Below are 23,835 nucleotides of genomic sequence, written 5' to 3' on the forward strand. Positions count from 1 at the left end.
CTTTCTGTACTGATATCTTCAACATTTTCAATCATTTCCCTTTCTTACAACAAACGAACTTATTGTGGGCATGCATATGGTAGCGAAGATGGAGGACACGATCAGATCAGATGTATGATGAGAAACTCGACTGTGGAATGTAACACAAGCTACTTGTCTTTGAAGGTCTAATGTCCAAAGTGATGTCAGATGGCCGGTACTCACGAAGTTGATGTTGGTGCGAATGGTGCGCTGGTGCAGCTGCTGTTGGGGCGAATGTTGCCGCCCATGAGCATGACGGGATTGTTGCGGGTGTCCTGACGTAGCACCTGCAGGGCGGCCAGCTGCGTCACAGAGTTATTGGTCTTACATTTCAATTTTAATTTATTATTATAGATTTTTTTACACTCATTAAACGTGTTCTTTTTAAGATTGTCTTTTATAATACACTCGTGTCTCGGAGTGCCATGGACGCAGACAAACAATAGACAGGATGGAGGTAACGAAGGGAGAGGTAGGGAGAGAGAAAGAGAAAAAACAATCTTTTTCTTCAGTCTGCAGAAGCAGCCTTTCTTGTTACATGACTTCAAAGCACAACAGTTTCGCGGTGAAATTCACAAAAAATGTGTCTGGGTGCATATTAAGTGTGGCATGGCGCGACAGACATTTCTTTCCTGACACATACTAATAGTCTACGAAGCGCGTGCGTGAAATTATTCAACATCTCTCGCTAGGAAAGTCGAAATGGCGAAGGTACGGGAACTGATTCATTGCCTCAAGGTATTAGGCGTCCTTCTATCTTTTTTATTTTTTATTTTTCTTTTCTCCTCACTTTTTTTTTTAATTTACATTTTTATGGTTACCCATACGAAAAACAAGTTCCTAAACTCCTCCTCGTTTCACCCCCTTCTGCTTCCAGGATGAAGTTTTATGTTGCTACGTTAATCCAATCACTCAGGGAATGCATAGAAGAAAGAGCGGATGGTAAGGGAATGGACTCAGCAAAGGCAAAGTGACACTAACGTGTATGTATACCACAGACAAGCAGACACAATCCAGACAACCTAAAGAAAAAGATGTGGGACAGTCGAGAACTTCAAGGGGAATCGAAAAGGCCACACAAAAGGTCCTCAGATGGTCAACTTGGACCTCAGATGCCCAATAACAGTAAAAGATTCAATCTGCTGGTTAAGTTTATTAGTGAGTTCTTGGAGAGATACCATACCTGTGCTTGGGAAATGTAGACTGGACGGTTGTAAATAAGCCACGTGACTGTCTCGTGACACCCAGGATAAGTAAGCGAACCTTGATACGTGACGTAATGGTCGGTCACGGGCAGCAAGCGTCCAAGTCTCAGCTTGGGGAGGGGGGTCCAGTCACCTGCACAAGGAGCAGATGTCAAAGACTGGCGTAGAGAGCAGGTAAACAAAACAACGTCAATCCGAATGCATGCTTTAAAAGCGTGCAAGCACACAGAGGAAGCGAAACAAATGTCCCCCTCCCTGACAATGCAAACTAATACCTTTTGAACGCCAGTTCAGCTCTGTTCACTCCTCTCCTTCATTGCTCACCTTTAAAGATAGTCGCCCCGAGGGCACGCTGCAACACGTCAAACTCGCGATTGCCGGCATGGAGAGCTGAAGGTGAACACACAGACACACACACACACGTAGTTATGCAGGTCTCATCTAATATAAAATTCAACTAAATTTTTATAAAATTAAAAGTAATGTTGCCCGTGTACCTATATATGAAAGATATTATAAAAAATAGTAAGGGCTTTAAAAAAATTAATAATGGGGTTCTCGTATGAAAATATTTAGTGTATTCATTTAGCTTCTGTGCGATAACATCTTTTATTAGCAACACAAACAGTTTAACAGTAGATACAATACGGTATGATATTTTTAATAATTTAGGTTTTTGACCCTATTTCATAGTGTACAACATGATAATATATAATGGATAATGCACGCATTTAGGCTCTCTACCAGAGCACCCAAGATAGAGACTAACTCAAGAAGGTCCAAAACAAAAAATTTTAATGTTGAAGGAATCGGTTTTGAAAAACCTCTTTAGAGAAACGGTGATGCTGTATTATCATTGTCACCGGATGGATTGTGTCGTAATCTCTCTGGCAAAAGAAAAATGGGTTCGGACTGTCCTGTTTTGATATGTAGTGAGAAGTAAAATACAATTGAAGAAAATGATTTTGATGTGGGGGAGAGTGTGTGTAGGTGCAAACTAATTATAGAAATTCTGATTCTGTTTAAGGTTGATATGAAAGTTATTTTCATTGTCCTTTTATGCTTCGCAGTTTTTGGCAATCATTTAAAAATTTCTAAAAAGGACATACAACTCTCTTACCCGAGCAAAGACAGCAATGGCTAGCAACCCATGGGGTGCGTGTTCGGCTGTCTTGAAGTCTGGGTACAGCTCAGAATTGAAAGCCAAAATCTGCATCTGAAGTAAGAGCAGATGATGCAAATAAGTACAAAGATAGGTAGAGTAACCCGTTAGTTTGTACCTCTTTTCGTTAGTTTACTTTGGAGAGACACATATTCTGAAAAGTACAAGAACTTACAACTTAATTTACTTGATCCTTTGATTGCTGTATAGAACTTGGGATATTTGTCAAAATATTTAAGTTTTCCACTGATATGAACAGGTATAACATATTCAGGCACTGTCTACCCCAGACACACACGTACCTCTCTTAATCTCTTTCACACACACACACGTCCAGCCACCGACCAAGAAAATCACACACACACCTGTACCTTTGCGAGAATGATGGAGGAAGGAAAAAAAAAACCAACGTGTGAAACGGAATCAGGGAGAAAGGAGGGCACCTTTACCTTTGTCATTAAACCAAAGTATGAATCTGGAGCAGGGCTGATAATTTGATCATTTTTGTTTTGTTTATTTCCCCTTTCCCATGTCCCCACGTGACCCTCATTCACGTCACAGGTCAATCTTTACCTCCACGAGAAAACCCTGGCCTCCCACTGTGTGCTCTGAACCGGACTCATTCTCGTTTCTGCCGAAGTGAAATCGGACCCGGTCCACCCGGAATGTGTAGGACAGAGGTCCTGACGTCACCGTCATCTGACGCGTCGAGTGGCTGGAGTGGTTGACGTAAAAGGTGACGTCATGACCGTTGTTTTGTAGAGTCCCGGATAGCTACCGTTCAAAACACAAAGAATCTTGATTTAACTGGATGAAGTCAGTTAGACAGACAGACAGATAGACAGACAGACAGACAGACTAAGAGACAGAGAAACAGGCAGGTAATGAAGATCATGGCTGCAAAAAGTGAAAGAAAAAAGGGAGGTAACTGCGAACGAGATTTGAGTGTCATGTCTGAAACTGTCCCTAGTGACTACAAGGTTTTTCAAGGAGTAAAAAAGACCCCTAAAAAAAATTTGAACTAAAAACGGAGAAAAAAAAGGGTCTTTTCTATAATAGGGGCGGGACTGTAATAGGTTTATAAACGATCATGGGAGGGAAAAAAGGGAGCTCAGCTCGGTCATGTGAAGGAAACTATTGTAGTTACAATGGAAAGCGAAATGGGTTTAGTCGTCATTTCCCTGCGAGCTTTCCCGTTTCTCTTTTTTTTATTTAATTTTATTTTATGGCTTCAGATTAAAAAATTTGCCACAGCGCTGGGCGGTACACAAATAAAATATTCTTAACATGATGAAGATGTGAAAAAAAACATTGTTAACTCTCGCGTTTATGAGCTCCTGTACATAAAATCATGCTCAAATATGCACACATCTGCACATGATTCGTTTATCTGTCTCTCTGTTGACTTGGATGATTCCTGGTTTGATTGCGAAACTACGAACACTTCAACTTACACTTTAATCTTAAAGACTCCTTTGGTAAATTGTTTAATCTTAAAAAAAAAAAAAAAAACCCCGATGATTTGTGTCCCCCGGGTAATATTTGTGAAACAGTTCTCCCCTAAGGATTACACAACACCTTTTGTTGGGGTTATTCTATTGCATGTCTGGCAAAGACAGTCAAAGACTTAAAAGGAAATTTTGATGTCCATACAGAGGCACAGATAGCGTGAGAATCGGAGACTTTTCTCTGTCTCATCGCTTTTTTCTCTCTGAGGGGCAAAAAAAAAAAGTGGACAGGTACAGACTCCAAAGCCAAGAAAGAAAAACTAAAAGGCAAAGTGATTAGACGTGCTTAATCAAGACAAACGCGTACCAGTGGCGGAGTAATTGGGTTAGTGTTTTCTAGCCGAGGTAGTGTGAGAGATCCCATACTCCTCCTTGTCACAAAGAGCAGTTTTCCTTCCCTCCCTTTTGTGTCTCGCTCTCTCCCATCTTTGCTAGAGAGTGAGAGAGAGAATAGAAAGAGAAAGGAAAGAGAAAGAAAGAGAAAGAGAAAGAGAAAGACTTCTGCGTGTGTGAACATGCATAAAAATGCTCGACAGTTCTCATCTACAGCATCACCGTCGCCATGACTGTTCTCATCATTTCCTCTTGTCCACTCCCCAGGTGTATCTACCTGAGCTCTTGTGTGCAACTTGTCTCACTTACCTAATTCATTCCGACGCTGCTAATTAACAGTCCTTCCCGTTTTGTACGAATTTTATGTTTCTCATTCTCTCCTTTTTTCCACAATAGTTTATAGTATGTCGCCTCTCTGTTAATACTATTTATTTAGTGCGTGTGTTTGTCTGAAAGGGTTCTAATGTCCATCACCAATAAACAACCTGACACTCATGTTTTTTGAAACTTCAGAAATGACTTGCTTTGCCTGACAGTTTCTTGAAGTTTCTTGCTTTCAACAACACATTTTATTATTATTTCTATTATTTTTTGCACTTAGCATCTTTGGATCTCATTTACATTTTCTCCTGTCATATGCCTGATATTGTTTCTACTATTGTTCCTTTAACAGCAATATCTGCATTACAGTTGTCTTACCTTTCCTCCTTTTTCAATGTCACCATTTATTTTATTTTTCTTTCGTTCCAAGCGGTGTTACAGAACACTTCAAGTCCTTTAAAATCTAATTATTTTTAGCCGCAAAAGGAGAAGAAAACACAATCGTTTTCTGGATACGAACATCTCTTTTCATTTTGGGAGACAGGATCCTTTAATCTGATTAGTTCCCGTGTTTAAAGTACCCCAGTGCAATATCTTATCATTTTTACGCCGACGGAAAGCAATACGATTAGGCAGCGACTGGCTCCGAGGTAAGGATCTGGCGAGGTGATGGTGGCCCGCGATATTGGCTGCGAGGTGCGGAGGAGGCTGAGGCAGGAGATGCAGCAGAAAAACCACACACACACTCGCGCGCGTGCTGTTCGCACGCGCGCGAGTGTGTGTGTGGTTTTTCTCGGTCTCGTTTGTTCCCGAGATTCTGTGAGAAACTCCGAGATTGAAGGGCTAGGCCTTCGCGACGCTGACTCGGCATGAACGTCAGTCTGACGGCGTCTATAGCAACGTGAACCTGTCGGCGCCTGAAGAACGTCAGTCTGGCGGAGTTTTCATGAATATACTCATACCACGAACTTGTATCACTGGAACCGCTGGCAGACGATTTTTTTCCAGTTAACTACTTAAACGAGGCAGGTTCTAAACACAAGCTTCCGGTTTAGTCATTTAGAGGCTCGCCGAGACTAACAGTGGAGAACTTCGCAAGTCTAAGCGTTGGTCTCGGCAGACATGTCCAACTATACACTCCGTACTCATACTCATTGCCATGGTCATGAAATAAAGTTTCAGAGAGGGTAAAGCGGCGAATGGTCAGGGAACTGCAATTATTCTGCTGACTACGGCGATGTTTTGGGTCAGAACTGCAGGAAAGTCTGAGCGTCTTTAAATACACTAGGAAATGTAAAGGTTCCTTCAACAGCTGTACCTGACACGACAGCATTTTGAGGCTTAACTGAACAGATTCCCTCCCCTTTGCCCGTCCTCAGTGAACTTGGACCTTGACTCCAGACCCATACAACATAACAAAATGTCCGACTTGACGTTTCTAGGAATAAAGCATCGCACTTGTTATCGGTCAAAAGCTGCGATAACGTATTTTAGTGAAAGCTGAGTTAGACTTCAGACAAGTTGATAATAGGTGAACAGTAAAGGGACGTTACTCAAATAGCATGCGCACTCTTTGTGCAGAATGAAGCTGTTTTAGACATTTCTTAGCTCTCATCAAAAAGGTTTTTTGCCGCTCACTGGAAAATCTAGAAATCCATTTAAGAACAGTATTTTTTCCTACACGAAATGTCAACATTATATTTAATAAGCTGTTTCCTGCTGTGCACATGACACACTGCGTCCTCGCCCTGAGAAACTGGAAGAGATAACTGAGGGAAATGAAAAAAGAAAATCAGCCAAATAGACAGACAGGCAGTGAGAAGAGAGAAGTAGAAGGGAGCGATGAAGCCTCGTCAGTTCCATGGCATCACACATCTAGCCACAACTAGCTAATGGAAGGAGCGGCGGAAAAGAAAGTCTCATTCCTGATTTGAGCCGCAATGGTCAACTTTAGTGCAGTACTTTGTATATTAGTGTGTCTGTCTGTCTGAATCTTTTAATTCTCCTCCACATCCCATGTCTACCATTACATCTAGTACAAGGAATCCTAGTAGACTACTTGTCTTACCTAGACACCCAACCATTTTGAAGCATCTTCCTTTCTCAGTTAGTGCTTTTTTTTTTCTTTCTTTCGTTTTTTTTTTTTTTTACTTCATCGATCTTTTCACTCGGTTGCGAAAGACACAAGATTCTACCTAGTGCGCCGCAGAAAAGGGAGGCAAGACAAGGTACTAGCTAATGAAGAAGTTTCCAGACTTTTTCTTTATGTGTACTGTTTTATTTCTTTCTCTTGCAATGACAGTGGTAAAACCTGTTTGGAGATTTTTTTAAAACTTGAGTGCTGCCTTTTTATTTAGTCTCCTCCTTTGAAGTTATTATAAGTTTCACAAAAGCTCTTTTATGTGTGGAGGACATGTTTGGCCCACTGGAGTCCAACTTTGAGTTGAGGAACTGAATCGTCGGCAAGATCACTGGCATTGAAAGTTAATGGCCGGTAAGTCTTCTGAGATTTCAAAATAATTTATCAGGAGTTGATTCAATTTTGTCTATTAATAAGTTATTTGAAAATGGATTGTCTATTGACTATAAAGCAGACGACATACCGGTCGCCATGAGCCCAACTGAAAGGAAAAACAAAAGCTGATTCCAGAACGGAAAAACAACCCCGCCACTGCTGGCATCGAACTTGCCTGACAAAGTCCCATTAAAGTTGATAATAAAAGTCAAAAGGTTTAATTTGTTTGATGTCTGGCTGTGTGTTTTTTCAGTGTCACACCGCCACAAACCTTCAAGTTGAATATGGTTCGATACCCTCAAATATTAAAGTGCCTCGCAGAGAAATAAAAATGGCGACCACTCTTCATTCGCCAGTAGAATATTTATCTCCATTTCGCGACATGTTAAAAAAAAAGATAACCAAGCAAAAATAAACTGAAACATAAAAACTTCAAAACGTAATTATTTTTCTATTGTTTGCGGTGACAACGGAATCACATCATGTCCAACTGGGCGGGGTGACAAAAACTGTTTGAAGAAATTTTCTGAAAAGGTTTTCCTTCTTTCGTCGATGAGCTAGTTTCGCATTAGCTGTCAATTCACGCTTCTTCTCGGCGTTTTCGCTGCTTTTTATGTAGGCAAGGGGTGAGATTTTATGCTGAGAGTGAAACGTCGATTAAAAAAATAAATAATGGAAAAAAAACCAACTAAAGTTGAATTCAGCTCAGGCAAAGGGAGTGGGAAAGAGAGTGAAGACAGAGCAGAGAATGACAGCTAGAGAAAGAAAGACTCCAAGAGGGGTTGGAGAAAAAGGGAAGAGGGTGTAAGTAAAGGGGGGAATATAAAAAAAATGATGAAATATGCAGTATTGAATCGCTTCCAACCAAACTAACATAAATGCATGATATGCAACTTCATACATGTTCTTTAAATAATCTATCGATATCATAGATATAGGGGTGTATAACCAGATGTAGAGGTGGATGTATGACAGTCTACGAGAGGTACTTAATTTATGAGATATACCGAAGTCATTACATATTTCTCTTTATTGTGTGTTGAGAAGGGGCATAGCATATCCACACGCGCGCGCGCGCACGAACGCATGGAAAGATGTACTTATGCATACACAGCACATCATCCATATTGATCGCATAAATTTACGCACACGTTAGAAAGAGAGACAGAGAGGGAGACAGAGAGAGTGCGAGAACATGAGAGCGAGAGGACAGTGACAGAGAGGAGAGAGACAGAGATGGGAGACAGAGACGGAGATAGGAGACAGAGACGGGGGAAGTCTGGGAGCTCAAGGACTTGCTTAATTACGGATATGGGGAGGGTAGGTGGAGGGAGGTCTTTGCGAATTAATGCCGTTGTGATGCTGTCCACGTCCTGCCCAGTTTTTTAAGTCGTTCTCGAGGGCAGCGCGAGGTCTCACGCGCAGAATACCGAGCCCCTCGCGCCGTTTAGCAGTGATGAGCACTCTTGATGATAGCATCCCCTTTCTCCTCCTTGCACCTCTCGCACCTTTCGTCTCTCGTCTTTCTAATGCACTTTGCCACCGTTATTCATCATCATGCACACACGGATCACCACCACGGCCAACATCACCTTCATCATCAACATCAGCAACAACAGTCATTGCTACAGGCTACGGGCTTTCCATAATCTCATTACATTTGAATTAATGCTACAATGTCAGGATATACTAACGTGCTATATACCTGCTTAGATATGTAGATATTTATTTATTCTCTCCGTCCATCAGTCAGCTATCCATCCAAGCATCCATCTATCCATCCATCTAGTCACCTGACCATCAAGCTATCAGGTCTGACACGCGCAAACGTGTTTGAGGCATATACCATCCACAATCCACCTCCACTGATGCACCTTCTGTCTCTCACTGACTCATCTCTTCACACAAGGAAGGACAAACATCACATTCATCCGTTATGTCCTCTCGCCTGACTGAAAGTTTCACGAGCGAGGGAACAAGTCAAAAGGAGTTTCCATTAAAGAATGAACAACGAATATTATATGCGCACTCATACTACTCACAGACAAAGCTAGACAGATTTCAAGCAAAGTGCAGAGAGCAAAATAAATAAATAACAATAAATAAATAATAGTTCGTCACACAAACTGATGCATCTTCTGGCTGATTTATCTGAAGGCAAAATCATCAGAAAATAATTGAATACCAATAACATCGATTTCAGAATAACCCTGAAATTTCCAGATAAAGCCGTTTGTTTGTCAAAGCGTGTACTTTCTTTTTCTGCTCGTCTTTTTTTTACCGTGATTATTTTGTTCTTTTCGTCATGTTTTATTTTGCGATCGTTCTGCTCGTTGGAGCAAGCAATATGATTGTGATTCAGTGAGCCGTGAAGTCGCACACATGCATGCTGGGAATTAAAATGTTGAGCAGGCTGAGGGAGAATAATTCCGGATTGCATGAACATGTAATGAAAAACTTGCTCACTGCTGTTGTGAGCAAACAAGGAATAAGATACAATGTTATAGAATGATAGAGACAGCGAAAGAGTAGGGTGGGGAAGGTATGGTAGGGAGAGAAAGAAGGATGCGACAAGGCGTAAGATAAAACAAGAAGAAAGTGACGAAGAACAGTTAGGCACTGATAATGAGGAGCAGTCTCTCTCTCTCACACACACACATATACACACAGAAAGAGAAACAGAGCAAGATAACAGAAGAAAGAACGAACAAATGAACAAATGAAGAAACAACAAACGGACGAACAATTTAAGGAAACGAACGAATGAACTTTACTGATCAGGCCATCGCCTTCTTTTTTCTAGGGATGGGTAGTTTGGACAAGCATAGAACAAGACGGCGAACAAATAAAAGAAAGGAAAAAGGACAGGAAAAAGAAAGAGAGAATATAAAACATAGATTCGCTGAACTTCTGACGCGCAGTTAAAGACGGGTTTGCACGAAGCGCTCCGAAGACTCTTTTTATGTTTTCTGTAGGAAGAGCCATTGATTCCAATTGGTGTTAGGCAAATGAAACACAAGTGCACGCATCCGTCCTTCCACTCATGTCTGCAGACGACAGCGAGCTCTTCCGTGCCGCCTGCAGCTTTGAAGCTGTTTTGAGAAAGAAGTTTCTTCATGAGCGGCATGCGGTATGAAGTCAATATTGTTAGCAGCCTGTTAACAGCCTCGCTGTTTTTATTCGTTCGTTGGGCATCTGTGCATCAGCGGACGAATCATATATATGCACACCTTGCACTATCTGCTTTACTTTTTAATTGGAATTTATGTACCTACCCACCTTTTCATCTTTTACTCAATGTTTCGGTTAATGTGTCTCACACCCTGCCAGACTTTTCTTTCTGCCTTTCTTTCCTTCTTTCTTTTTGAAATTAATAACAGTCAGGACATGAATAGTCTATTCCTACTTCAGAAGCTGGTTCTACTGATGAGAAAACTCATGGTGAAGATTCCACCAATGACCGCGAGATCTTGCGATCACATGAGAAAGTTTCCCCAATTTTCCTACCATCAACCTTTGCTTCAACAGTTTTATTTCCCCCGAAATTCGCCTCGAACGGATTGAGGTGACCAACAGTCTCCATGGTGACGTCAACAGCTGCTGTGGCATTGATCAGCTTGTGTATCGATAATATTCTCAGGCTACTATGATCAGAACATTTCTTGATCAGGTCTAGAAAACCGAAGGCATCAAAAAAAAAAAAAAGAAAGAAAGTAAAAGTCAAAAGGACAGATTACTCTCAAAAGGAAATGCGCAAGGAAGACATGGCGGCAAAGGATATGGCCTGAAGTAAATTCTTAACCGCACCATGCTGAGGACTGAGGATAAGTCTTTGCGGTTCATCAGTTGGATGTCTAGTGGCCCGTGTTACAAAGACGCAGTAAGGGAATGGGTGGGGCATTATAGTTTAAACAGAAAAAAACAGCACAAAAAATAGTGTAGACCCAAGAAATAAGGACATCTTAATCATTATTGTATGATTGGATTTCTATGGCGAAAAACTCAAACTAAAGCAGCGGTTCTCAACCTGGGGGGTCGCGACGTGCCTACAAGGGGGTCGCGAAGGTGGTCATTTTTTAAAAAAAGTTTCTTATACCGGTATTAGTGAAATTAGTTTACATTGTGTAACCGAGTGGTGCGGGGGCTCAAACTCCAAATCTCTTCTCCCTATTCAAGTACACTGTCTCGGCATGCAGTGACTTCTCACTTCCAAAACTCAAAACACAATCCCCCTCTCAACAATTAAGTCTCCAATCTCCCTCCTCTCACCTTTTGCCCTCTCTCTCTCCCCCAATCTCTCATCGCTGACTACCCTCTCCCTCTCCAGTCACACCTCTGTTTTTAAACATCTAAAAGGCAGGCATTCAGGAAACGTCCATCATTCACACCCTTTCATTCGCACGTGCTCAGTCCTAGTACTCTATAGTCCTGACAGAAGGCCATGACCAGACAATGCGCTGCGACTGGATAAAGACAGCAGTTTTTAATCAAAATTTTGGATGCAAGTACACGTGTTTGTCCTGAAGAAGATAGCCATGGATAAATTTGTGCTGCGAAAAGGAACTGATTGCGGTGGTTTTTTGAAAAGAAAAAGTGAAGAAACGAGCGATGTGCAAGTTTTGGGTGCTGGAGCCGATGAAAAACCAGAAAGGCCTGCTACGAAAGTAAGAAAGTATGACAATGAATACTTGAAAACGGGTTTTACAAACATTATTGTTGATGGTAAAGAACGGCCACAGTGTGTTGCTTGCCTCGCAATATTAGCTCCAGAGAGTATGAAGCCAAACAAACTACGGCGCCATTTGGAAACTCAGCATGCGGAATTAGCTTGCAAACCTCTCGAATTTTTTGAACGAAAATTGCAAGAATACAAAAGAGACAAAAAAACATTTGTCTCACATACATCAATTCCTAAGAAAGCTTTGATGGCTTCGTATCAAGTTTCCTATCGCATTGCTCAAAACAAAAAAGCACATACGATCGGAGAGTCATTAATACTGCCTGCAGCAATGGACATTGTACGGACCATGATAGGAGAAGATGCTGCTACGCAACTGCAAGCCATTCCTTTGTCAAATGACACAGTTCGCCGAAGAATAACTGAGATATCTGAAAGACGTGTCTGATCAGTTGATCAGTCGTATAAAAAGCAAAAATTTTGCTTTGCAGTTAGATGAAGCTACTGACACTGCAGGTGACTCACATTTGATTGCTTACATTCGTTACGTGTGGGAAAAATACTCTTCTGGAAGACTTTTTTATTTGCAAGAAAATTGAACGCAGAGCAACAGCCAAGATTTTTTTGGGATTGTCGATGACTTCCTTAAGGACCAAGGCATTTCCTGGAGTTCCTGCGTCGGCTTGTGCACAGATGGCGCCCCTGCAATGGCTGGAAAGAAACAAGGGTTGCAATCTCTTATTAAAAAGGTTGCTCCAGATGTAGTTTGGACTCACTGCATGATCCACCGTGAAGTTCTAGCTTCCAAAGATTTGAGTGTTGAGTTGAACACAGTGCTAACAGATGTCATAAAAATGGTGAACTTTGTAAAGAACAGTTCTGCCAGATCTCGAATGTTTTCTCTTATATGTCAAGATATGGGAGCCGACTATGACACCTTGCTCTATTACTGCGAATCAAGGTGGTTGTCGCGTGGAAAAGCTCTCGCAAGAGTCTTTGAATTGCGGGAAGAATTGTGGGTGTTTCTGAAGGAGAACTCTTTCAACAAGGCTGACCTGCTTAAGAACGACCGATGGCTGCTGCTAATGGCATATTTATCGGACATATTTGAGAAGCTGAACGTTTTGAATACTTCTATGCAAGGGAAGGACACCACCATATTACAAACAACTGACAAGATGAATGCTTTCGTCCGAAAAATTTCGTTGTGGACGCAAAAGATACGCCAAGAAAATATTTTTGATATGTTTCCGTGCTTGTGTAAGTGCAAGGCTGACAACTTGAATCTTGATCAGGTGAAGAATGTAATTATTGCCCATCTAAACGGACTGCAAGAAAGGTTTCAGCATTACTTCGCTGAAACTGATGTGACTAAATACGATTGGATTCGTAATCCATTTCTGGCTGATCCTAGCACAAGCGGGTTGTCCACGCAAGAAGAAGAGCAGCTCATCGACCTTTCGAGTGACCAATCCCTGAAAATGGTCTTCCAAACAACACCAGTGCCAACATTCTGGATTAGCGTCAACGGTGAATATCCTCTCCTTTCTGAGAAAGCAATGAAAGTTCTGCTGCCATTTTCAACTTCATATATGTGTGAGCAAGGATTTTCAGCATTAGCAGCACTGAAGTCGAAATACAGAAATCGTGTGGACGCAGAGGCTGAGCTGCGAATAGCAGTGGGTACGAACATCGCACACAGGTTCGCTTCTCTATGCAACAGCAAGCAGGCTCAACCTTCTCATTAAGCAAAGTGAGTGTCCAATAAAATAATATTTATTAGCTTTAGTAAAATTTCATTAACAGTTATACTTCTTGCAGATACGAACTTTGCTCTTCCGTTGTTGAATTGCATTGATTTCCTCGACGCGGCGTTCGAGGTTAGCTAAAGCTGCCCCCCCCCCCCCGCTCTTCCACCGACCTAGCCGGCTAAGGGGGGTCGCGGACGTACCGGTGTTCGTCAGGGGGGTCGCCACATGTAAAAGGTTGAGAACCGCTGAACTAAAGGATTATCTTTCGTTTTAGCACTGAGTATATTTTCTAAACTAATCACCAGTCAAAGCGAAACAAACAAATAAAAGCGGCAGATAGTTGGCCCTAGGTTTCCTAAAGTGATGCCTAATACAAAGAATTTAACGCGCGGATTTATCTAAGGATGTCTTCAAAAAGCATGAGGACATAAGTATAACCATCCAGAGATAGGAGGTGGAGTGGATTGGTATTTTATGCCGAGCCAGCAGCTAAGACTATATATAAGACAGCAAGCCCTGTAAACAGATGCCACATGCAGAGAAAAGACAGCGCTCCCGAGACGAGAGTTGAACCCAGGACACCCAACCCTCACTGAACTGGTGACATGCGCTCACTGCACCACCCAATCAGAGATGCTGGTAGAAAGATTACACATGAGGAACCAATGATGTACTTGATCGTTCTGAAATCGATTTACTAATTGATTGATTTCTTTTTTTCAACAACCTATTCCTGACCTGAACTTTTATTGCCGTTTATCACCCGGGAAACCTTTGCTGAAGGAGAAATGACTGTTTGACAAATGGGTTTGTCTGGCGCTGTCGCGTGACACACTCAGACAAAAGGATGCGGGTGGGCACTGCAATAGGTTTCCCTCCCTTTCCACCTCATACTATGCCAGAAATACAGTATTCTTCAAAATATCTCTTTCATTTTTCAAAAAGAGTAGTACATGTAAACTTTTAGCATTTGTACTCTTAAAATAATAATAAAACATAATAATGATTAGAGTTTGCCTGAGATGTCTCAGAAAATGTGAGTGGTTTGTGGGTGGGGGGCTCTAAGCCCTCACCCTGCCAGACTGGAAAATATCGAGTAAAGCTGACTGAAACGACTGGTGTCTGGCTCATGTGAGAGCTTAAAACAAATAAAATGTGGAAGATGGAGAGATGACAAGGTTGCAAAAATGAAAGGTTACTAAAACACGAAGTCTGAGAAATATGGTAAAAATGCAAGCAAAACACTAGTTCACATTTGCTCAGGTTTTTATACCAGAACCACGGCATTTCGATAGAGTTTTGTATATCAAAAAGCATTGCAGTACTTGAAAATAGTGATGATTCCCGGTCTGACTCTGGTTCAGGCCAACGAAAGGTATGTGCAGGAAAATACTTATTTGTGTTGACCACCGATCTCGTTTTCTTTTCTTTAATTGCACCAAACCGAAACGATGTCTGTTCACACGGGTAAATGATGTTGCAGTAAAATTTAGTGCAATCCTTTCTTCTTCCTTTATTGACAATATAACAAGAAAGGGAAACCCAATAAAAAGCCTCAGCGATGTCTGTCCTCCATAAACAAGAGTGAGTCTGTCACGAACACGGATGCGTCTCTCAACATTCACACAACTAACATACAATACACCTGTTGATTCTGGACCTTGCAACAACCTTTGTTTACTAGTACTTTAAATATTTCTATTTTTAAAAATATGTACATCATTCAGTCACATTTATGTTCCTTTAGAATGACATAAATGATTAGATTATAATGTACAAAGCAGCCATGTTGTCACCTTTTCTCGCACTTGCCCGAAGCGCCACTGGTATTACCATTTGTCAGACCTTCTTCAACTCAGTCAACAAGGAGGCTCAGCCAGTCCAGGGCTTTACAAAAGGCTTCCTGCAACCCGTTGGCAGTTTCAAGGATCCTTGCATTTTTCGTGACATGACTTGCGACATGGTGTTGTGTCAAAAAAAAAAAAAAAAAAAAAGAGAGATATTTTTATTGCACAAAACCTCTCCTAGGGTATCTTGGATCATCTGCCCTCACAACTCCGTTGACATTGTGGCCAAGGTAATTCTCGGTTTGCTTCAGGCACAAGACTGGATAATAAAACACCGGTTTGGAAAGTTCACGCACTCAGCTTCTGAAAAACTCGGAGTAATTTTCTTGGTTGCCTTTCGCTCTTTAAACTTTCGCAACTGTCATCAGAGGATTAGGTAGCAGAAGATTTTTCTGTACACGGTGGTCAGTCTGACCTGCCACGAATTTAAATGAATCCTCCATTCCACAACCCCGACATTTCGAGCGTATAATAACAATAATAATAAAAATTAACTAATCAAACAAAGAAAACTAGGGCCTGTTAACCTGTCCAGAGAGTGCATTGTCGAACCAACCTAATGGAGCTGATTGTCGCGAGCTGAGACATAGAAAAGGTATATGATGGAAGGTGACTTATGTTCGGTTACAACTTTGTAGTCTAAGGTTAGCTTGACTCTGACAAAGAATAATGTAGGATTTAAAAGGTCCTCGCTGCACTTTTGCCAATCGTGACAATGATTTCCTCTCAGCTTGAGCAAGACTGTATATTTGCGCCTCCATAAATCTGTAGCGAGGATTTGCCTCCTATTCCTGCTCTGTCAGAACTGAATAACTGATGGGTAAAATACATACCTCGAGCACCGAAACACTCTTTTATGCACATCCACGAATTGATACACGTACGCGAGCACACACACACCAGCAACACTTGAATGCACGAACACGATCACAAATGCTTTCTGTATGTCCACTAATTAAGCGTTTGAATTAAAAGTACAGGTAACTAAGGTGTAAATAAAACCTTACTTAGTGTTGACAGATAAAAATTTAATAAAAGACAATATTCCTGGAAAATAGAAAGTCAAAACAGATTTCCAATTCATCAAACTAAACATAAATATATACTGAATTAATAAGCATTATTTTTCACTCTATAGCAAAAGGTGGAAAAACAACCTGGTCTGTGATTTCCCTCACAACTCCACGTGATTAATTCTCTCGGGCGATGAAATTCTTTTAAAGAGCGAATTAGTAAAATAAAAAACAAACAAAAACAAATGGATTTCTAGGCTTTCATTTTTAACCTCACGATTGTTAAAAGGTTGAAACACACATTAACAACAAAACTTTAAAAGAAAATAAAGTCAGACTAGAAAATGAATGAGTTTAACAAGCGTTCTTCAGCCACGGGCTTATGATCATATTTCTTTGGTCGTTACCCATTAGGGTGTGTGAGTTGGCTAGCAGGGGGATGAAACTCTTTGCCTAACGGCTAGTTTTATTTGCGAGTGAGTGTGAGACAGAAGCAGGGTCTGAAAGAGAGACAAAGAAGGAGAAATAAGGACGCAGAAGACAGAGGTTAAGGAGGTGAAACGAGAGTTCTGCAGGATACAAGAATAAAAGATGATTAAAGAGGACACTGGCCTTAGAAACTATTCAAACTTTGTCATGTCACTGACAGACAACCGCGTGGTATGAACGATAACCGCCATTACTTTCCCCTTGTAACCAACAGGGACCACGTGACGCCGCCATTTTATACCATTCGGTTTTCAGTCAGTGTCACGACACCGTTCCTCTGGTCCAAGACTTTTCCCATATGTCTTACCTCATCTCCCTGGATGTACAATGGTGTCAAGCTGGGGTCAAAGAGCAGAGAGCTAGGATCGATGTCTATGGGACTCTGGTTTCGTCCCTTGGAGCAAAGTATCCATCCTGGATTCATAAGTCCCCAGAACTGAGGTCCTGCAAGATGAGAAAATCAAATGACATTCCATCAGCGACCCACAAGGACCGGACTGGGCCAATAACGGTCCTAGAAAACAGAAGAATATAGATTAAAGGTTAACATTTGTTAGTTCCTAAAGGCTTTTCAGGGAAACTAGCGTGAGAGGAATCAATAGCTTTCTTGTGAAACGATTTTCAACCAGAGCTTTTTGCAATGTCGGATGACGGATTTTCGCCGCTTGATGGCAATATCTTTATCTAAACGATTATGCTTTGTCTTAACACACAATTGCGACAAAGTCTCTCTGACATTTAGAAAGTCATGGCAGGAAGGTGAGCATGATGTTAATAGACAGCATCATCGTGTTAGAGAGGTTTGGTGCACTCCAGTTTGTGACCGTGTGGTCTTCTGTGTTTATCTTCTGGGTGTGGATCGCTGGGTGGTCTAGCAGTCATATAGAGGGATGGGGGATGGATTAACAAGTTACTTGTATGGCGATCCAACAGTCGAGGAATTAGGTGCCCAAGTTTTGTGGCAAGTGCGTTGGAGTGTGTGTACATGCGTGGCTAATATGCGACTGCGTGAGTTGCGTGTATGCGCGTGACAAAGAGAAATAACTGGAACTCAGGAAGAGGCAGGGAGCATTCACTGAGTGCAATTAGGAAATCAAGTTATTAGCAAATGAAAATAAAGCAGCCGAAAGCTTAGATAGAGTGACCGTAAGAAGCATGCTAAGGATCATTAGACTTGGAAGCGAATAGAAACCAATCAAGCGAATGAATGAGCAAGCGAACAAACGAATAAAGATCAAGACGACGAATTTCCTAGGGAAGATACATAACAACACAGTCGCTGACAAACCCGTTTGTAATTCACATTCATGCATGGGTCGTGCTACTTCACGTGAGAATCACGTTGAAGTCATGGTCACTAAAACCTTTTGCTATTCTCGGGTATTTTGGGGGGAGAGGGTTGCGGCAATGGGAGGAGGCCTTTGGTCTTTGGTCTTTGGTCTTTGGTTTCGATTCTCATGTCACAATAGCTGCACGTCTTCTCACGCAGGAGAAATTATAGAAAAGTCAAAATTTGAACCCTGGATCAGCTCCTTCTCCTCCTTCAACAACCCTTCCTCCTCCTTTTCAGCCTAGTTGATATGAATACTACCTTTTTGTCTACATTTATTTAGCTCTGATCTCTTTTTTCAGAAGTTATAGCATTTCAAAGCATTCTTGTATAAATTGCTAACAGTTCTACCGAAGGAAATTCCGTTTCTATAGACGTTTAATACTTATACATATTGGTTGCCTTGGTTTTTATCAAACTTGTTATCCTTTTCACAACGATTTAGAAAGTCCTGACTTGATTTTTTAGGATAAGAAAAGGTTTCGTAAAGCTTCTTGTTTCTTAATTAAAAGACCCATGATCATCAGACATGTTTATAAATATGCACGTAGAAAAGCGGACTAAAATGTGCAGTCATTGAAATTAGCCTTCGTGTTCTCTTTCGTCAACAATTTAAAGTAACAGTAGCAGGTTAGGAAAACAACAAGTCCACCTGAACTCACCTGAAATTCCGTTGTAATCCCACCAGTCAGCCCAGCGGTTGCAGTAACCTACAAAAAAAGCAACATCTGTCAGAACAGAAATTCAAGACAAAATGTTGTAATCGCACCTCACAAAGACCAACAACGAATACTTCATCAAAGTTGTGAGCCGTTTGTTAATGTTGATTTAACGATTTGTTGTACAAAAATTTGAGTTTCAAGAAGTTTTTAGTTTAGCTTAAAACTGATTTTTTAATTCCACTTGAATTTCAGATTACGTGACACTTTTTCGAAAAAAATGGTGTTTGTGGTGTTGTTGTTGTTGTTGCTGAAGTTTCGGTGTCAAATTATCGAGCTTTTTGAGATTGACAATCAAACGGGAAAACATGATATGGAAGAAACGTTGATCAAGCTCATTTACTGGTGGAATAGAAGGCGATAACTCTCAAGGAATTCAAAGTGCTCAAAACTTTCTGTACTTTTATACTGCCCGGACAGAGAGGTAAATAAGGTCTCACAGGTGGCACAAACACAAGACTTGTAATTAAATAAATAAACAGGTTGTTACTGACACTTGTCCACCAGTAAAACAACAATTAAGTCCCTCACTTTATGAGGCGGCAAGACACAAGGTCCAGAGACACAATGCAATGGTCAGATGATGTCCTTTGACCTCTCTACTTTCAGGCAATGCTGAAAATTCTTCTTCCCAGCACCTGTTGCAAGACTAGACTTGAATGATCCTCAATGATCGATCTTGACTTGCTTTAAGTCTGCTTCATCCTTTCAAAACAGGCAGAAGGACGAATATCACAAAGTTTGTCTTTCCCGTCACATGACTGCTTCAAAGACGTGGCATGCGCCCCATGTGAACACCGCACGAGCCGTTCATTCCATGGAAATCAATGAGCAGAAGAAACCCGTGAGGTGGCCTGCCTCCAGGCCAAGGTGTGCCGACAAGAGGGAGGTGGAGGGAGAGGAAGAAGTTTTTCGCTTCCCCTGAAGTAGTTCGATCCGACACTCGAGCCTCGTTCTAGGGCTCCTCGAGTCAGGCGACTCTGGATGAAAGCTTCGTGTACCGGATATCACTTGTACTAAGAATCAAGAGCCGGATATCTCCAGCACTAAAAATTAAGAGCCGAATGTAACTTACAGAAAGCGAGCTGGTGTCACATTAAGATTGAAATATCCCTTTACTAAGAATGAAGAGCTGAAGATTGCACTAAAAATCAAGAGGATGGTTGGTTGCTTGGTTTGCAGGAAAGTGCTTACAGATGTGATTTTGAACTATGATGGATGAGGTAAAGGAACCGGAGAAAATTTCAACGACCAACCGTGCAAACAGGTGTCACATACGAATAGTGTACCGATACGAGATCGAACCAAAGGCCTTTCACGTAGATCAGAGGCTGTGAACAAAAAATTTTCTCAAGTCGTTTTTTAAAAGCTCAAATTATAAACGGAAGAGAAGTGATTCCGCTCCAAAGAGACCAGAGATGTAAAGATCATCTAAAGGCTTCAGAAACAAAAGCTGGAAAGACATGTTAAATGGGTTGAATTATTACAGCATTGCTTCGCGAGCAGGAAGGAAAGAGAAAAAATTGAAAAAGAAAGAAAGAAAGAAAAAAACCCGGAAGAAATGGATAGATATCAAATGAGGGGATCAGTAAGGGTGCCTGTAGGTTTAGATTGTGTGCGTAACCGCGCAGAAAGGAAGATAGGGAGAGAGAGAAGAAATGGCTCCAGTCATTCATCGGCTTAAACGGCCATCAGCGGCGTCGAAACTATGGAAACCATTCGAAATCGCGCTCAGAGGAAATCATGAAAGCTGAGAGTTTTGTCTCGCTGCTGCCATGGTTACCAGCATTGTGGCTAATTCACCTGTATCTCAATGGCTTAGAGGGGTCTTAAAAAAGACTGACAAAATTAATTTTAAAAAAAATTAAAAAAAAAATCCCCCACAACCCCCATGTCTGAACAATTTCATAATCAAGGATTGACGTGCGCATTCAGCAAGTCGAACCGCTTCAATTTCCTCTGTTTATCGATCTTCAACTTTGAATTCAGCATCCTAATACATTGGTGCGAGTTTTTTGTTTTGTTTTTTCGGAACTTGTCGAAGATGTTGACGGAAAGGGGTCTTCAAAAGCTTCAAACATTCTTCAGTGTTCGGTAGTTTTAAGAATGAAGTCGCTGATTTTGGCAGGTAAAAGTGTTGGAAGTAATCAATGATAGTTTCGCAGATGGGGTATGTAGAGAGGGGGGATAGCTTTCTACGGAGAAAAAGTGGTTGTTGATGTGGTGGGGGAGGAGAGGGAGTGAGAGAGAGAGAAAGCCCTCCAAAGCATTCAATGCTCCGCCATTCCAAAAGTTTTCAAAGCCCGTTTCCTCCCCCACCCCTGTCAACACACCCTCACCAACACACTTGCTCACCCGACATACGTCACTATTTCCCTCCCTCTCCCCTTGCAGCGATCTCTCTGTCGTTTTCATTCACGTGGTGTAATTAACGCTTGCGGGCACTGAGTATCGATCTCGCAGACCAGGTGCCTTTCGCTCTCTCTTACCGCAAGACAATTCCAAGCTCTGCTTGCTTTACAATCATGCTTGCTTGCCCCACCCCACCTTCTCCATCCCCCACCCGTTACTCCCTGCTCGGCTAGGTGCAAGGGGAGGGGCGGGTGAAATGCAGATTTAATGCTAGTTCCCAAAGCTGCAGCCGCTGGTCCCGATGATGGAGATACAAGTTCTCATCATAGCTGATCACATTACAGCCTGTGGTCATTGCCACGCGGTAGACAAGTCTCGAACAACGAGCAATTGGCTTGAATTCGAACACAACGACTGCGAGAATTTTGCAGTTTGTGACAGCACATTAGCTTATATTGATAGATAAAATTATATATACATCTTTGCCTCTGACCATCATCGTCATCATCATTATTATAATACACAGGTTCGTAATATCTCTGTAAATATACAGGCACGACAGCACACACAAATAGTTTTACCGCTGATCGAGTCTCGATAAGTTCTCGTTAAAAAAAATGTGAACATCTATGATAAGAGAGAGAAAAGGGAGGTCGACAGAGCTGCAGTTCATGATGAACTCCACAGGTACACACTAGAACTGTCTGACTCCGAGGTTCATTGTTTACCTTGTATACAGAGAGGAGGATGATTACACAGGTAGCAGGCAGCCATTTTCACTACCCTGCCGTTAACAGGTATCATTACCTTGCGGGACAATTGTGGGATGATGTAGTTGTTCTCTACTTCTCTGGTGGAGAGTTCTTCTTGCTCTCCGAAGCGACTCGCACGCGCATGCGCTAAGACCCGAATCAATGGAAGTCTGTTGGACTGTTAAAATAGTGCGAGGTGATGTCGTGGCGCCAGACAGAATGCAAACACGATGCCAGAGAGTGACAGCCAACTAGCTGACGTCACCACCACCTTCACCGACATCAAAAAAATAATAAAATAATATAAAAAGAGAGAGTGGCTACCACAGCACTTTGGCGTGCACGTGTCAGGAAACTCGCGGCATGTCGCCATCGGCAATATTGCGGTATTTCAGTTCAGTTTTCATTTCCTCCTCTGGGGGGTCTGCGATGCAACGCGTGACTGCTTTCCTCGCGCTGTGCTGACATGAGATGTGCCCACCCCGTCTATACCTGCCCACCCTACTCACCCAGACCGGATTCTGTCCTGTAATTCGCTTCCCCATTCCTTCGCCATCCTCAGTCCACCACCACCACTAGCAACTACAACAACAACCACGTCTCCTCTTCCGTCTGTAGCCGCAGCCCTGCAGCATCCAAGCCTGCCTGTCCGCTGAGCGAGGCTCATCCCGTGCGTACGGCAGTCCTATCAACGCTCCCCATCACCTGCACCGTCCCGACTAAGCCATCCTGGCTCTGTGGTTGTCCTGGCAGTGACTGGGAAGCAGGACACCGGTACTCCTGACATTGATCGCTAGTCCTGTCACGTGAAGGGACTGGGATGGGGCGAGGGGGGTGGCGCTGAAGTGAGAAGTGAAGAAGAGAGAATAGAAAGTTGGAGGACAATAGACAATACAGGAGGAATAAAAGATGACATAAATTCTAACATGAAAATCCATAAAATGTATAGGGACAAGCTTGTCGTGGGTACAAACAAAGAAAAACGAGAACCGTGTGTATGAATCAGGCACATCTGCGAACAACAAACTTCATCACAGACTTGACCTCTTTCTACGTGTGATTGCTGTCGTCTATATTTTGAGAAGGGAGTGGGGAGGTGTCCACTCCAATTCTGTGAAAAGCTATTTACTACGGAGTATAGCCTAGTCATCGAAAACAAAAAGGTGTAAGTACTGTAGAAGTCATTTAAAAAAAGGCAATTCCTCAAATTGTTAGGCATCCCTAGCAGAAGACGACGATGTCTAAATTTGCTTACTTCACTTACATCTTTCGGCACCAGCTACCGATTTTCCGTTCAGCTACGTGGTGCGACTATCTGCTGAGCACCGACGTGATAAGACGCTTAAGACTGAGCAAGTACGTGATCTGGTTACGTCCAACAGCCAAACCTGACACCGACCTTGCTGTCCTCCGAATCGCTCGTGGAGCACGTTCTACATTTTTGTGCCATTTGAAAGGTGTGACCGAGGGTCACCTACACTGTGACATCCTGTTGTGGCTATTTCTCACCTCATATCCCACCTTTGATTCTTCGTCCGCTTGCAATTCTAATACAAATGATCTCAAAATCAGGTTGGGAAAAAATGTTTTAGAGAACTGAAATATGTCCTACTAAAGACACATCATAGTCCAAATTTAAATAAATTATGTGTAACTATTAATGCATTGATAATTTTGCAGTGTGTGCATATTTCCCAATAAGGACATATCAGGATATATTTCAACCCTCTGTAACACATTCAGGCGTGTAAGAGGATAGGCTATTCTGGTAACAGAAGAGTGTTCCAAAATTAAATACTTTGGTTTAGAGTCTAGAAAATAAATCCCCAGCCATTGGAA

The 23,835-nt window shown here is 41.9% G+C and overlaps 1 protein-coding gene across 2 annotated transcripts in view; it reads right to left on the reverse strand.

Annotated features, from left to right (window-relative positions):
- Positions 1 to 23,835, reverse strand: part of LOC112560383 (putative carbonic anhydrase-like protein 1) — a 46,138-nt gene that overhangs the window by 4,165 nt on the left and 18,138 nt on the right. For both annotated transcript variants that reach the window (XM_025232215.1, XM_025232214.1), the window contains exons 2-8: positions 18,836 to 18,883; positions 17,151 to 17,287; positions 2,962 to 3,162; positions 2,347 to 2,442; positions 1,551 to 1,616; positions 1,205 to 1,359; positions 205 to 323 (exon numbers count right to left, since the gene is read on the reverse strand). In XM_025232215.1, the coding sequence (XP_025088000.1) occupies positions 1,333 to 1,359; positions 1,551 to 1,616; positions 2,347 to 2,442; positions 2,962 to 3,162; positions 17,151 to 17,287; positions 18,836 to 18,883 (575 nt within the window). In that variant the 3' untranslated portion in view covers positions 205 to 323; positions 1,205 to 1,332. The remainder of the gene's footprint in view (positions 1 to 204; positions 324 to 1,204; positions 1,360 to 1,550; positions 1,617 to 2,346; positions 2,443 to 2,961; positions 3,163 to 17,150; positions 17,288 to 18,835; positions 18,884 to 23,835) is intronic.

The sequence above is a fragment of the Pomacea canaliculata genome, linkage group LG3 (genome assembly GCF_003073045.1).
Source record: "Pomacea canaliculata isolate SZHN2017 linkage group LG3, ASM307304v1, whole genome shotgun sequence".
In the NCBI taxonomy this organism is placed as follows: domain Eukaryota; kingdom Metazoa; phylum Mollusca; class Gastropoda; order Architaenioglossa; family Ampullariidae; genus Pomacea; species Pomacea canaliculata.